Source organism: Polyodon spathula, chromosome 6 (assembly GCF_017654505.1).
Source record: "Polyodon spathula isolate WHYD16114869_AA chromosome 6, ASM1765450v1, whole genome shotgun sequence".
Lineage (NCBI taxonomy): Eukaryota > Metazoa > Chordata > Actinopteri > Acipenseriformes > Polyodontidae > Polyodon > Polyodon spathula.
This window is the reverse complement of record NC_054539.1, coordinates 42158940-42176352: the sequence shown is the minus strand read 5'-3', so window position 1 is coordinate 42176352 and position 17413 is coordinate 42158940. Positions and strand designations below refer to the sequence as shown.

Below are 17413 nucleotides of genomic sequence, written 5' to 3'. Positions count from 1 at the left end.
AAAAAAATCAGTTAACAAAAGTAATGTGTTTTAATGTTACGGGGGTTTCAGCTGTTACTTCAATCAATTCAGTTAGCACTGCTATCTTAACCAAGCAGAACTGGTTACAACAAAGCTTCCTCACACTCCTATGCCAGTGTGCCCTGACCTTGAACAAATATATACTTAATTTCAGATACTTGCCATTTATCAGGACTGTATTTTCTCTTTGTTCAGGACAGCAGTGTAAAGCGTAAGGCTGGGGCGATGCCTAATTTTTCACTATCGATATATCGTTCTCCAAAAAAGTTGCATCCATTCACCGACGTTGTGAAAGGGTAAAAAAACAAAAAAACAAAAAAACAATGCAGTAATAGTTCATGTGGTGCTGTGGATTACTGTGTAACATTGCTAGTAACGCTTTAAAAACTGTTATGCATATTTAATTGATTACATCAGTTTATGCATATAGTAATATATATATCTTTGCATTGTGTTAAGGAACATGATAATCTCCACATTTTGTTTTAATTTAAGCGATGACTGGCATTTGCTTACAATCTGCCCAGCATTACCAAATACCTGCTCACTAGGGACTGACATTGATACTTCTGACCAAAGATACAACTTTTGGAACTATATTTGTTTTTCTTAATTTTTACTCAGGGGTAGACCAAATGAATAAATATGAAGATTTTGTTTGAAGTTTTGTAGGGTGCCATCTCCAGGGGTCATGTTTACTCAGAATTCTGTGTCACATGTGATTTAGATTCTGGTATAGTAAGCAAACCTGTTAAATTTGCAGACGACACAAAAATAGGAGGAGTGACAAACACTGATGCAGCAGCTAAGTTCATCCAAAATTATCTAGACAGCATTCAGAACTGGGCAGACAGATAATTTGCTTAATTAGATCTTTTTACTTATTTTCAGCTCTTGAGCAGTTCCATATTTCAAGTTAGCTATAACATTTGATAAGTAACTTGAACTGCAACTGTTTAAGTGCTGGAAATAAGTAAAAAGGTCTGATTAAGCAAATTATTATTTCAATTAAGGGTATAGTTAGGTAATTGTTCCACTAGTCCAATAGCTTTGGCCCTGCTGGGTGAAGGGTTTTCCTTAAGGACTCCATGGATATCACTCTGGAAGCACTAATTTAAAAGTTGAGGTTACATCAGTGATTTATCAAAAAACTATTAGTGAAGAAGAAACTGCTGATGACGCAAGTGGGTGGAATGACCTTTACCCAAAAATCAAAACCAACAGGAAAAGTATAAACAGAAGACCTTCTATATGCAACTAGAAGAGGATAACTAACGTTCATGCCAGATCAAGTGGACTAAATTCTGTAGATACTTTCACAGGGGATGTAGAAAAAGGTTCCAGGTTTTGTGTGCATGCAAAAAAAGCTGTATAACTCATGCCCTACATAGAGATTGTGTATAAAGTTTGTAAAAATGCCCATTTGACGACTGTGGCCTAACTGATATAGGGTTGACCTAGAAAAGCTTGGTTCTAATTGGTTCTATTTAAATCCAAATGGTTTAAGTTTCCAACACATCAGAAAATAAATGGTACTGTGCCACAAAGACGGCTGCAGTGGGTGATGTCAGACCAGAACCAGAAACCAACACAAAATAAACAGAGAGGTGGAGTTTGGTGAAGCTGAGCGCTTGGTTGTGCTCAGCATTTAATAAATGAACAAACAAAAAATAAAAGGTTGAAAGACGAACAAAACACAGGACATGGCACTTTAGCCAAAATAAAGAGACAAACAAAACATACTAACACTAAACAGACAGACAAACGAATGGACGAATGGACGAACAGACAAACACGTTGAGTTTAAATCAAATATTTACTTTAGTTTTTACTTTCTCCTTCTCCACACCCATTCTTCACTCACCGAACACACAACCCTGAGTGAGTGAAAACATGCTGCTTGAATCAATCATTCAATTGGAGTCTCGGTACAACTGCACATGAATTAATAAAGTGCAATTCCCTGTGCTCGCATATTATTACATTTTACCTGCACGTGAAGTGCTGTGCAATGCTTGTGCCTAAATACAAATATACATTTTAAACCACTTGTGTTACACAGACCCATTTATATCCCATGCACCAATGACTAGACACCAACATTAACACACTACACATACACCCAGGGGCGGGGCAACATTGCCACATACTGCAACATGTCCATTGTTTTTCATACATTTACTGGGCACTTTGTAGTTAGTCAATTTAACTGTCTAGGGTTAAAGCGTTAATATTTTATAACCACTGGATAGTAATTTATCACATAATTTCACCATCAGCAACTCCAGAATAGCCAGCTCAAGCCATTTTCTTATCTCCATGTTAAAAGGCATAATTGAAGAAAGCCCTTAAGGATCTGCAGGTCATGGATTCATTTCACCCTCCTACAGTAATATGGTAGCGATTAGCAAATGCAACAGCAGGGTGCTTTAGGTAATACTCTTTGGAAATCAATTTTTCCCCACACTGGCTGAGTCTCACATGAACTCCAACCACATGCCGAAATAATTTAACCTCAAGCAGAACCCTTTCTGTTTGTCCACCGGAGAGATCGGTGATCGTTCTGGGTTAAAGTTCAGTACAAAACCCAGCTGTTGGACGTGAAAGCCAAAAAATGCATCTTGAGGTACAGGAGAATAAAAACGATCAAGGCCTCCTTCACCAACACCTGTTAATATTTAACTGGAGCTCTGAACAAGTCCCATCTCGCAGGCTTCATTTATAAAGTACAACAAGCTTTAAACAAAATGTTGGTTTTGACAAATCTGGGTTTTAACATAATCCCAGTTCGCAAAAGATCTAAAGAACGAATTGTAGGTGTCGGTAAACATAAGTTACCACCACATAACAAGCACCTAGGCATGACTTAGAAAAAAGCAGACAAGTGGTTCCTTTCAATAACTCATCCAAGCTGGTGTCAGTACTGTGGACTAACTTTTACCACTTTCAGTAGCCCATCCGTGTAAAAGTAGGTAAACATGACTTATATTCCGAGAAAAAAAGTCACTTCATTTTAGGGCTGTGTTCAAAGGTTCGAAGGTATGTTTGCTAGCCAGGAATTCAAAGGTAGTTCTAAACCTTCAAAGGTTCGTCAGGCGGCATTCACGCACTGTATGTTTTTTTCTTTCTCTGTTAACAGAAACTGTTTGACAAGGTGTGAATACTATAAATCACATATTAAAGGTCACTCGCATGCAAAACTCACTATTATGATTTGTATAATGCATATTACTAAAACAAAACTTGTTGTATTAAAATCTGCTACCAAATCGTTATATGTAGGAACTCTATATGGCACCGCTGCCATGTACTGGAGCAGGGAATATTATGCCAAAGAACTGGGGGGTACCTATAGCTTCAGTAAAATATGCACTGAATACCTAGTGTACAAGACAATGTAACATAAGTGCTACAGTAGTAGAAGTATGAAACCCTAACTCTAATTTTAATTTAGAAAACTAAGCAGTCCCCCCCTCCAGCTTGTGCTATCCAGAGGCAGAACGTAGATTTCTTCATTCGCCATCTCGACAGCAAAGCATTGTATAGCGTAAGTGGCATTGAAAGAAATGTCTCTAAAACCCTCTGCTCTTTGTTTTTTTTTTTTTGTTAAATGCCCAGACGACCAAAAAAAAGTTGAATGCAAACTGTGCAAGCGACTCTTGATCTATCATGGAGGCATGACCAATGTCTGAGGTCACTTGACAAACATAAGTTCATATTATTATCAGTTTTAGTTTTATTAGTAATAGTATGTGACTGTAACTGATAACTTGTTTTCGACAGAAGAAATAATAATAATAATAATAATAATAATAATAATAAATCAGATATTCAAATTAAACAGTAGTACAACACAGATTTTTGTTTTATTTTTTTTCTGCCCTGGCTGTCTTTTCACATGTTACCGCTTTGTTTCCACCCCTTCAAAAGGTCACAAATACCGGCTGGGGATTGGTCAACAGCTGTTTTCATGTTGCTTTCGGCGGTCCCTCCTACTCCCTCGAAACTTCTCTCCGCCCATTTCGCGGATTGGAAAAGGCTAGTTTTGGTTTTGGGATAAAGAAAATGTTATATAGAAACTAGCAATATTACCGTATAAACACTTTTTCACAAGAGCGATTGGGGTTTGATTTGGTCCAGCCCTTAGTTAGAAAATCTGTCTAATTAGCACTTGTATAAGTAATTTTATTGTATACAAAGATCGGTTATTGTCCTATTGTAAGTGACTCTGCATATAATTGCACTTTGTGATGGTGGTCCACTATGATATGTGCTATGTAAAAATAAATAAATAATATTATTATTATTATTATTATTATTATTATTGTTAGACATTTTGGAAACTGAACATGTGATAGGCTTCAGATTAGTCATACAGTATTATACTTACTTAAAACAAAAAAGCCTAAAATTGTGCATATTCCATACTTTGTGGTGACTTTTGTCTTTATCATAAAATTTAAAATTTCAATTTCTAAATGTACACAGGATGAGTAAAAAACATCAAAACTACAGTTGGAGGTGAGTCGCCTCTACCAAGAAGGCATCATCACCAGCCTATCACTGCTAGCCAGGAAGTTTAGACAGAGTCCCCAAAAAATGGTCAAGTTTGAGGGACATCAGAGAACTGAGGTTCATCTAACTGCAGCAGTATTGTGAAATTTCAAGCTGTCTCCAGGTAGCATAACTTGCAAACCTTAACAGTAATCCATAGGCTTAGTTCATCTTTGATATTACAACAGGCCTGTAGGTCAAAATTAGCCATACTCAGTGCTTTTTAGGGCAAATAACAGTGAAGGTTAGTGCTTGATTGAAAAATCTAACTCGTTTACTAATTCATGTTATTAGAAATATTTGTTTAGTTTATAGCACTTTTTATATCATGCAGGTCCTCGAGTAGCTCAGTGGGATTGGGGGTTTACTAAAGATGATCTTCTAGTTCTTGTAGAACATATAAGTCCAACAACATTGAAACTCTGTTTACCAACCAGAGACCTGGAAGAAAGTGGTATGCCAGGGTCATGAGAGATCATCCAGAGCTCACAGTCAGAAAATCTGAACAATTTTCATGTGCAAGAGCCAAGGCAACGTCAGATCCTACTAGACAGGAGAACTGGTTTAATGAATTCCTTACAGATGCACTGAATGAAAACAATGTCCACTACAAACCACAAAACATTTAGGGGTAGACGTACTAAAGTGTTGCGTCTGTCGCAATCGCTGCAAACCAGTCGGAAGTGTAGCATGAAATGCACTAAACAAATTCAACTCTGTTAGCATCATTTTAACGAATGCTTTGCAGCCCCAGTTTTTACTTGCGTTTTAGCCTTAAATGAATATATAATTCTGGCCGTTCCTGCAGAAATTCGCAAAAACAAGGTGGCGATAATGCAAATGAGGAATCCTCACCCCTCCTCAATACAATCCTCACCCCTGCTCGAGTCAATTCTCCTCAAGTTTTCAGTCATCTGAATCATCCAATCGAACAAGAACAAAAAAATAAAAAATCTGTGCTCCCATTGGATGAAACAGATGTCGGTATAGCTGCTGATTGGTACATGCGTTTTAACCTTTTTTCTATCTGTATACTGTAAGTGTTTTAAAAAATACTTTAAAAGTTAAGCTGTGCAATTTCATTATTTGAATTTGTTTGGATTTAAATTGTAAGACAGATCTTCTCAGCACACGGCATCAGCCATAACTGTTTTTTTGTTTATTTGTAAACAGTTTCGATGCATTTTTTTGTTTAATTTTGTTATGTGAAGCGCTTTACGTAAAATCTTACGTAAAAGCGCCATATAAAAATAAAATGATAGATTAATAACCTCATCATTAATCATTTTCTGATTTAATAAAGTGTGTGTTTGTCTAGGGACTGGGTAAACCTGAAACAGCAAAACTTAAGTTTGCTTTTTTTTTTCTATAATAAGAAAATCATGTCTTCATATTGTCTTCTTATATTATGAATTCTTAAATGGGTTTTACACATCAAAATGTAACAGAAAACAATCTAAATTACACATATGGGGTACATGGGAGAAGCTTGCTTTTTCTTCACAAAGACACAAATGTCTACTTTCTAATACTTTTCTGAAAAAAAAATGGATTGTTTTCTGTTACACAAAAGACAAACAAAAAAACTGTTATAATGTCATGCCATATGCTGAGAAGATTTCAATCCAAACAAATTCAAATAATGAAATTACACATTGTAACTAAGTGTTTTTAAAATGCTTACAGTGTACATATTAAATGCTTAAGAAAGGTAAAAACGCAAGCACCAATCAGCAGCTACAATGACATCTATTTCATGCAATGGAAGCACTGAAAGTTTTTTTGCTCGTTTGATTGGGTGATTCAGACGACTCCGTCCAACCTGTCATTCTGCATGAAAAATAAATAAATAAATAAACCTTGAGGAGGACTGATTCGAGGAGGGGTGACGACTGAGGATTTCCTAAAATGGACACTGTAAAGGTATGCTGTGTCTGATCATGGCTGGATAGAGAGGTCACTAAGATAATTTTGAAAATCTGTTTTTGACAGAGTCCTCCAAGGTCTCAGACATGAAGTTTCCTAGTCCTTATTTTGATGGACATGTTTCACATGTCACTCTGAAAAATGTGCTTCTCTTGGGGCTCCCACGTCATCTAACTCAAGTTTTACAACCCCTGGACAAAGCTGTATTTGGAGAGGTAAAACAAACAGTAGAGGAAGAACCTATGACCTATAAAAGGATAATTCTGAATTGCAACCATTAAAAAAAAAAAAAAAAAACTGGGCTTAATTGGCACAGTGGGCTTAAAGGGCATATGATGTACCTCTGAAGGACAGTCCAGATTTAGCTCATCTTTTTAAAGTTTTTTTTTAATTTTTGTTTATCAAAAATAATACTAGTTTATATAAAGTAATGAGACTGCAAATTAAAGATTAATCTTTCATTTATGCCTTTTTTAACTGGGAGAAAATCTGAGCTAAATATCTTAAATTCTCAAAATATATCTCAACTCTCGCAAAACCCACCTGTTCTCTCTTGCTTTCCAAGATCCTTAAGCCTGATATCTGTTATTAGCTGCCGCTACTATTTCATGCATTGTTACTATCATGTATTCTGCACTTTCCACTGTATTTAGTGTACTATTACATGTATTATGTACTTTCCACTGTATTTAGTGTACTATTACATGTATTATGTACTTTCCACTGTATTTATTGTACTATTTAATGTATTATGGTACCATCATGTATTATGCACTTTCCACTGTATTCAGTGTACTATTTATTATGCTACTATCATGTATTATGTACTTTCCACTGTATATCATGTATTATACATTTCTTTATTTTAAGTATTATGGATTATCTTGTATTTACTGCATCTTGCGCTTTGTGATGGTGGTCATGTGAAAGGCGCTATATAAAATAAAGATTGATTGATTTAAAAAAAAAAAGGTTCAAACTAGATTTAGATGGGCTTAAAGAGTAGACTTATCTATAAAATGGATTTAATGAAAAAGACAATTTAATTGTAATGAACATGTTTTAAAGCATATTGTGTGCTTTACACAAACACAACAGTGCCCAGTTTCATTCAACACTCCGTTACTCTCTGCAGATATGGGGACAGCTCATATGAAAACCATGTGGCTCGACTCGCTCCGAGGTTGCTTATTCCTCGGGCAGTCCGCGTAGACCAAACATTAACAGCAAGCTTCCTCACAACTTTTGGAAACTACATTCCATAGAACTGGGACTCTGTCCCACCCAGTTGACTGACGGGGACTAGGATAAACTATCACGCAGCTGCAATAACTACCAACATGATTAGTGAAATCGATAGGATTTCTATCACAGATGTTTCGGGGTCCAACTCAAAACTATATAGCGTGTTACAATGTCTATTTTTTATTTTTTTTATATAGCGGTGTTTTTAAATTAATCTTTATTGATCTGTGCAAACACAAGGATACACACACTAAGCAATGAATTGAGGCTATACTTTTTCACGAGAATCAATTGTATGCAAGTGTATTAAAAGGGCTTCAATTTAACCATATGACGCAAATACGTTATATTACGGGCTTTTAACATTTTTTTTGACAAAATGTTTGACATCAAAGACAGTATAACAAGTAATAACTAACGTCCAGACCATGCCTGGCACGATCGAAGTAGACAACATTAATCATATTTTGGTATTACAAAATGTAAAATCACTTTTTCCACGTTAGTTAACACAAGCCTAAAAAACAAACAAGCAAACAAAAACTTTAACTAGAATTACCTGTAAGACGTTTATGTACTTAAACATGAGCAATAAAGATATTCAGCATGCATTACCCAGTTAGATTGTCTACCGTGTTCCACAAAGCACTCACATAAACGCTGCTGAAGGAACCGTCGTAGAACAAAAGTGGCTGTTGCAGGTTAACTTTTTCCAACTTGTTGTCTCCCTGCTCCAAAACCCGATCCCCAACCCCTTCTCCGTAGGGGAAGAGCTCTCTGCGGCTCAGACACCGAACCGACACCGCCAAAGCAAAAAAATGCAACCACACAACCCAGCTCTGTCCCAGTACAGCCATCACCAATACACCAAGAGACGGGGGTCTAAGCACAGTCAAATGGGTGGGATATGGGCTACTTAATAAAAAAATTATATTTCTAATGAAGCTGCCTGAAACGTTAGACCTTGAACTCTCCGCAAAAAAGATGGAAAACTTATTCAACAAGCAGACAGGACAAGGAGGGTGGGGGAGTTTGCTAGGGGCGGGGAGACTGACATGAAACCGGGGTTAGTGATTAATAGTGATGTGGGCTCTTTTGTGTGTGTGGGTCGGTGGGTGGGTTAAAACTAATTAATACTGTTTTGTAGAGCACATCATGAATTGAGTTAGGACCAGAAAAATCGTTTATTTATTGGGCACAGACAGCAAGGCCATAGAAATACGTGAGTGTTAATTCTCACTTATGAGTGCTTCCTCAGTAGCCTTCTTTCAAGCTATGTGTCGAGCGAGTTTATAATTTAGTCGATATAATTACTACAAAAATAGCTGTGGCATAATTATGAAAACAAAACAAAAAAACAAAACAAAAAAAAAAAACCCACTGTTTTCCAGTATTATTTGAACCTTAATTCGTCCAATTAAGTAATTTATGGTACAGCAACAAAATAGGGCCGGAGTTGGGAACCCCTGTTAAAGAAACGTTTACACTCAAATAAACCCACACATGAGAAAAATTACTAATGGTCTAAACTTGTTACAAAAAAAAAATGAAGAATGTCCATTCATTTACATCTTCATAAATAAACTAACTACTGAAAACAACTTTCTTCCACGTATGTTCTTAGCTTGTTAGAATCTTTTTTCTTCAACATTTTCTTAAATAAAATAGCAGTACAGTTTTTTTTTTTTTTTTTTTTTTTTTTTTTAATGGAATATTACAGCATTACACATTTCCCGTCAAGTGCAGAGGCAACATACTCATGTAATAATTTTAGAAATAACTTTCTCTGCTTTTGTGAGTTCTGTCCAGTTTGGCTTGGAATTTCGTGCCTGACCAAATTTCTTTCAGCGCGTCAGTTTCTCCCACTGTCCAGATTTCCACAGTGAAAAACTGGGACTTGTTTTTTCTTCAATCCACTGATACAGTAGCAACTCTTAGACAATTAAAATAACAGTATATAATAACACAACAATAGTTTACAAATTAAACATCGGATGAATTTATTGCAGATCGTAAGAACTCCGTATTTTCTTTATATTGTCATCTAGTCAACACATGTTAAATGTGCAAAAAGACAGGTTTAAAAATTAGATCCGCTATTACCATTTAAACATATTGTATACTATGATAGGGAACCCTGCCCCTTTGTATAAACGTGCACTATATTATTTGTATTATTACTATTACTATTATTTTCATTATAATTATGTTATAATAATTAATTTTCATTATAACTTTGTTTTGATAATATAACTATCTGTATTGGCTTTATTATTGTGATTTGTTGTTATTATTGTTATGATTTGGGCGTGTGTATTTAAATAAATATTCTGATGAACTGCATTATTTTGGGTTGGCAAGGATGGGGTTAACTCCCCATCCTAACTGAACGATTGTGGAATATGACAGGTTGCTAAGAGTTAAGTGAATTGTGTAATTAACTGATAGCCACATGCTGTATAAGAACCCAGCTCCACATTAGTTAGGAGAGAGCTGGAGAAGCGGAGGGTATTTTGTAAAGCGATTGCTATCTACCCTTGAGAACCCGAGTAGATACTCGCTTCATTTAATTTATTCCTGTGTTATGTTTTGAAACCCTTTTGTTTGGCTCTCATGCTGTTTTGTTTTGTATTTGAAAAGTTCTTTTTATTTGTTTTACTTTTATTCATTTAATAAATACACTGCTATGGCAGTTTAAGCCCTGCATTTTCCTGTATGTCTGTACTGTTTCCTAGTCTGTAATATCACCACTACAGCCATCCTGCCACATATATACATAATCAGAATGATTAAATAAATTATCAATATAACTGTTTATTTTATTTTTGAATGGTGCTTACACAACCTAATATATTAATCTGCTATTAACTTGTAGAGCATATTAGTTGAAGTATTATGAGCATCAACAATTTACTCAAAGCCTCCACTAGTGATTTCTACTATTTTTTATAACCACCTTGACTTGCATAAAGAAGGAAAAACATTGAGTGAAATAGCTTGCATCACCTGTTTTTCAAGGTGTAATAACCAAAGTATAACCTACAAGTACAGAGACATATCATCCTTAACTGACAAACCCAAGACTGGAAGACTCAAAAAGCTGTCTAACAAGGATGAGCAATACTTGAAGATAATATCCTTAAGGAATAGAAAGAAGACAATCGTTGAATTGACAACAGAAATGGCAGAAGGTGTTGCTGTCCATCCATCAACGGTCCAAAGCACCTTTGACCATTGTTCCATGTCCAATTTCTGTGTTCTTGTGCATATTTTAGCCTTTTAGTCTTGTTCCCCTTTGTTAACGTATTCTTACTGCAACACATCCTTTAAGTCAATAACTCAACTCAATAAGGCACTGATGATTGGGATAACTGAAAACCATTAGGCATTTACAGGTGAATACTACACACTTCAGGAGATACAACCTAGGCAAAACCATCGTGATCAGGCTAAATGGGCCATTAAATAATCAATTTAGTTAGGATAAAACCTTATTTAATTGACAATGACTCTTAAAACCTAAAGCTGCAGTCTTTCACAGTAATTTTTATTTTTACTCTACAATATTATTCCTTAGTGTCCGTGTACAATCTTATCCTATGGTTCGGCCTTCCATGAATGGTAGGGATACAGATTTCATCACCCCTTAAAAATACACCACTTTGTCAACAGTAGGATGTTAAAAATATATATAAACATTCTATTATAGCCTGGAATAAAGACAGAAAACCTGGAATCACTTTTCCCCCAATTAGTGATTTTCTTATGCCATGAGCCAAGTAATCTCACTGCTTGTTTTTTTGTATTTCTGTCTGGGTAGTCTTCTCCAAAACTATTTGATGGATAATACTCTAACAAAGAACTGAATTAGTTTAGGGTTCATTTTCTGTGAATGTCAGCCTATGTTTTCTTCGCAATGCTGGTGCGAAAGAGCTGTTCTTGTTGAAATTAACCAGACGAAATGGCTGTCAGCAGAGGTTTGCCATTGCTGTCTTGATCCATTCCTAATGTTTATACTGCAAGACATTCCATTAGATAAGTCTAATATGCATAGCTAAATATGGTATGCAACCCCTAGCCTACACTATATTGTATCTTGGCTTTGATACAGGGAGTGCTGTATACAGTATATACACCATGGACCAGGGTTCCCAAACTGGGGGTTGGGGACGTTTTGCAGGCAGGGAGATGGTTTCAAGGGGACTAGAGTAAAATAAAATACTAAAAAATGTTCTCCCAAATGACCCTGACAAAGCGATGTTCCCCAGACCGGGGGTGGGGTGGGGGGGTTCTGGCAATGTGTGTTTCTTGATACATGTTCTTCCCATTAAATAAATAAAATAAACCATAGCACTCCTGCTTACCTTTCACGTTAAATTTGCATTCAGGCAGTGTACAAATGAGCACAGTTATTACAGATCGTCTAAGAAATTACACTGAACACAATGAAAACAGTAGTACATCTACCGCAACTGGTACAAACAAACAACTTCTCTTACTAAAGATATCAAAATCACCTTTTCTTAAACACGACACTGAGTAGATTCAGTTTGGATTTGCTTGAATTGCAAAGGAAAATGGCCTTGAATACCTGATGTGTGTGATCTGCTTGGAACTGTTGTCTTGCATCAAGCCTTCAATGTTGAAACACCATTTGCAGCCAAAATGCTCAAAAGAAGCAGCATATTTTTTAAGAGAAAGATAAAAACGTTGTTTGCAATGAAAATAAGATACTGCATTTCATTTCTATGGATTCCTTGGGTGTGGGTCCTCAGTCACAATGACTGATGCCTTGAGCCAAGAAAGTTTGGGAACCCCTGCTGTAGACATTATCAGAGTTGTCTACTCTACTTTTGTAGATGAGAAGAAACTATTACATTTTGAAACATTTGGTCTTATTTACACCTCGCAAGTTATTTAAATAATGTTTTTAAAGTCTGTTTTGAATATTGAAATGTACTGTAGCTAACAAAATCATTCCATAAATCATACCTTTTGTGAACTTCCATTCTTTATAGTGGTGTCAAATGGGCATGTTATAGTTTTTAACATACTGTATATGGTATTAAATCTCTGTTTGCAAGCTATGCTTCTAGTTAATGTCGCATTTGCTTGGTCATTTCACCTGAAGGGCGAAATTTTCCCCGCCCCTCAAAAGCTTATTTCTTGTCATAAACCAACCAGCTGCTTCTCCAGTTAACTGACATGCTTTCAACCAATAACATACTTTGACCCAAAAAGGCATAGGAACTGAGAATTTTTGCTGTAGCACCTCTGCACCACAATTAGACAATGGAATCAGACATCAAGAATCCAATGTTCAATAAATTAGTTTATTATTACATAGATTAAGAACAATTTAAAATGAGAATGATAAAATTACAACAGTAACCATCAGAGTACCAAATATAGGGTCTTTAGCAGGATTCCAGGTCGCTTTAACACAAGGGCTGTACAAACAGTTATACTCTTATATCCTGTAATCATAATACATTAGGAAACAGATGCATGAAGGAAAAGCAGTGCTGGAAAGAGGCAGTCTTCTGCAAAATGCAAACACACCATTACAGTGTATACAAAGCATAAGCCTTCTAACATATTCAAAAATAATAATACCAAAAATTAATTGCTCAGCCTACAAATCAGTGCATTAAATAAATGTCAAACTACCATAATGAAGAATCATCACCAAATACCAAACGTGTGCAAAATAGAAAAAAAAACAAACACACAAAACTAATTATATAGATTAACCCATGTGCAATCATGCCCAGTCTGCAACAGACGCAGCATACAATTGTAGTACTTACAAAATATAGGAAGCTTATACCATTTAACACTTTCCTCCTGTGCATATTCTCCTATAAATTAACAACCATTCATTCAATACAAATCATCTTCCAAACAATTTATATATCAGACAACCATAATATAAAACAAAGTGAAACTAGAAACGTCTTCCAAGGGCAACATTCAGTACCACAGCGTTAGTGTCCCCAGCAGGGCAACCCAATCTAGAAAGGTAACTTATTTTGCTGTCCCGAACCAGCTTTTATTTCTGGCTGAGGCTAGGGTGGGGACTGTTCAGGGTCAAACTTAGACCACTACTTATTATCTAAATGCAGCACAGCTGCAAAAACAGTGTGCCCCTTACATTCCTCCCTGCTTACTTTCTAATGTCCCAGCAGCAATTTAGTCTTAATCCTACCCCAAGATTTCTCTGGATAAGACTACCTGCTTCTTGCTTAAGGTTTGTACCTACAGTCTGCCATTGCTGCTAATGTGTGTACAAACTCTGTTAGTGATCCCTGCTGAGATATCTCTATAGGTTGTACTTCCTGCTCCTTGTCTGCCCCTAGATAAGTGAAAGGGATTACTATGTTTACCTGCTGTGGTCCATTGGGACCAGCACAATACTGGGGGACTTGGTCTTCTTGTCCTTAGGAGTGGGGAGCTCCCATCGAAGGCAGAGGTAGAGGACAGCCATTGTTCCAGAAATCTTGAATTTTATTTATCCCCCTCACTCGGTTCCACTACACTACTTCTCTTATCTGAAAGGGGAGTTTCGAGTACCCTTAGTACTTTCTCGTGCATCTCAGCACTGCTTCGAAGATGTTTCCCTGCTTTCTCCAAAGCTTACCAGCTTTTTCTGATGGGCAACAACTGAGTCATATGGTTCCTTTGCGTTCTTGGTCTCTTCCCCATCTTCTAGGACTACATCCACAGGAAGCCTTGCACTCTGTCCAAAGAGAAGGAAGTGAGGAGAAAAGCCAGTGGACGCATGTTCAGTCATGTTGTAAGCATATATTAACTCAGGTAGATTTTCATTCCTATCACTACTCAAGTTACGCAGCAGGCCATGTATATTCCTGTGTTGTTTCCAGCCCACTCTCTGTTCACTGATATCCAGTACTTTCACCCAAGCTCTATCGACTTTATCCTTGACCTGCTGCATGTACGTGGCACCCAACTGTTGAGCTAGGACCTCCCTACACTTGTTGATGACATTCATACCAAGTAAACCAGGAACAACTATTTTCTCAATCCTTGTAAGGAGATCTACAAAATCTTTAGTGACTAATGCACCCCTCCATTCTACCAACCGATCTAACACTAATAGGTATACTTCAAAATAACCTGTATAAGGGACATCTAGCCCATTGGCTGTCTTTAAGACTAACCACCCTTTTGTGGATAACAGTTATTTACCGTGGGTAGCAAAGTGCTCCTTAACCCTTAGTGGTCCATTTATTCAGTGCTTGTCAGGCGCATCAGGTCCAATTTATTTTCACATGTGCTGTTTATTTTACACACTCTATTTAAAACAGGTTTAAAGGGCATTGCATAGCAAAAGGACATCAGTACTGCATCTCCAGACAAGCCACACCTCTTGTTTGCTGTATTTTTGACATACCTCTTCATAGTCGTGCATACTGATAAATCCTCTAATGATCACTCGTTTTATCACCAAACTCCTCAATAATGCGATCCAAGTCATTATTTTATTACTATAACATTGGTTGTGATGCAGGCCATGCTGGCCCCTGGAGCCTTTTTTTTTTTTTTTAAATATAGTCATTGCCAATAATTTTTTGTTTTTTTCTCCCAATTTGAAAATGCTCAATTATTATTTAGACTCACTGCTACCACCCCTGCGCTGACTTGGGAGGGCGGAGACGAACACACGCTGTTCTCCGAAGCTTGTGCCGTCAGCCGACCCCTTCTTTACACACTGCGGATTCACCATCCAGCCACCCAGGAGCTATAGCGCCGGAGGACAACGCAGCTCCCGGGCAGGTAACAGGCAAGCCCGCAGGCACCCGGCCAGACTACAGGGGTCACTGGTGCGCAGTGACCCGAGGACACCCTGGCTGACCTAAGCCCTTCCCCCACCCGGCGACGCTCAACCAATTGAGCCCCGCCTCCTGGGAACTCCCATCCACAATTGGCTGTGGAATAGCCCATGGCCCCTAGACCCTTGACTTAGTCCGTCCAACTGTACCACAGCATAACTTTCCCCATCAGAACAACCCGATCTAAGAATGGACATCTTAGAAAGGTAACTTATTTTAATGCCCCTAGCCAATTTTTATTTCTGTCTGAGGCTTTGGACGGGAGCCATTCAGTGTCAAACTTAGAGTGCAACTTATTATCTAAATGCAGCACAGCTGTGCAAACAGTTTGCCCCTTTACATTTGCTATAACATATTTCTTTAAAAACTGCACATTTTGAGTCTAATGTAACTAGTGCAAGTGCAAAACAGGTAAGATTTATGAAATTATTTTCGGTTAGTATGGCAGGGTAATGTATTCTCCCTCTTTTATTGGTGGAGTTCAGCCTCCTAAACTGGTGATGCTGTGTTCACTAACTCCTTTTCCTTACCAAGATTGCGCGGAACCTAAGTCTAGTGTCCAATTGCAGTGGCCATCTTGGTAGAGGAAAACCGTTCATGTACTACATAGATTACTGTTTCTTACATTGTTCCATGTTTGAGTCCTTCTATGTGCATTACTTCATCAGAAACTGACCTATTGGCTTTGCAGTTCATTTACATCCCTAAAGCTGTAATTTCAGCTGCAGGTACACTATGAAATGTGCCCTTTTATGACTTCTGTCCAGACACTTGGCACTTCTTTTCTTGCACACTTGATAACAATGCTCATTATGTGTTCTAATTCTACAACTTTTCCACATAGTGCCTACTGATGCAGTACCCAGTATAAAAAAATGGGTACTTCTGCATTTTTCTTTAATTTCTTCCAGCTAGCTAGTCCACTCTTTTGTCATCCTAGTTACTTTCCATGGCTTCTTGAAGTTAAAAAAGTCATTTTCTGTGGTTGTGTTGTTCATGGCAGCCACAGCACTTTTCAGAAAAACCTTTCATTGAGTCTATAGCTTCTTTCATTTCCAACTACTTTTTTGCTTCTGATTTTTTAATTTGACACAAAGTAAAATAAATAGTTTAAACTAACCTTCGCTTCACTATTCTAATCAAAATTATGTGTGCTATGTGTGGGAGAAAGTGGATCCTGTCTGCTATCTGATTGGCTATTTTACTACATATGTGAACTGTGATTGGCATGACAGGAATATTAAAAAGGCGGGCTGTTTTAAAGAAGAATTCCAAAACAATAAAGTACAATGCAATTTTAGAAAATAATGGACCTCCATCTTCACAATAAGCTACCAGGACTGCTGGGGCTTTTGATATCACGGTGGTCTCTGATATTATCATGCACATTAAATTATCGCTCAGAATACATGTAGAGTGCATGTTATGGTATGTAAATTAGCCAAATACTGTGTATGTAAATGAATGCATTTTCTGTTTGTAAATGGGGCAGTAAATTTAGATTTATCGTGCATGTTAGGCAGACTACTTTACGTGCACACTATTCTCCAGATATGGTATATACAAAAGTGTGCCACACAGACCTATGGATGAACAGATAGACACTTCCGTTTATCCCTGGAATCTTATACTCTGCTAAATAATGTTAATACCAAGCTTCATGATAGCAAGCGGTTCTCCAGATACAGTATATGCAAAAATGTATCTGTGTCTTACAAATGGATAAATGTACGGACAGACAGAGACACCCCGCATTCCCCAGAATTTTAGTAACATTTTAAATTGTGTTAAAAACAGTTTTGCGACAATTGGTT

The 17413-nt window shown here is 37.1% G+C and overlaps 1 protein-coding gene across 1 annotated transcript in view; it reads right to left on the bottom strand.

Annotated features, from left to right (window-relative positions):
- nid1a (nidogen 1a) overlaps window positions 1-8746 on the bottom strand; it is a 61984-nt gene extending 53238 nt beyond the window's left edge. The window contains exon 1 of the mRNA XM_041252873.1: window positions 8400-8746. Coding sequence (XP_041108807.1) covers window positions 8400-8603 — 204 coding nt within the window. The 5' untranslated portion in view covers window positions 8604-8746. The remainder of the gene's footprint in view (window positions 1-8399) is intronic.
- Between the last annotated feature and the right edge of the window lie 8667 nt (window positions 8747-17413).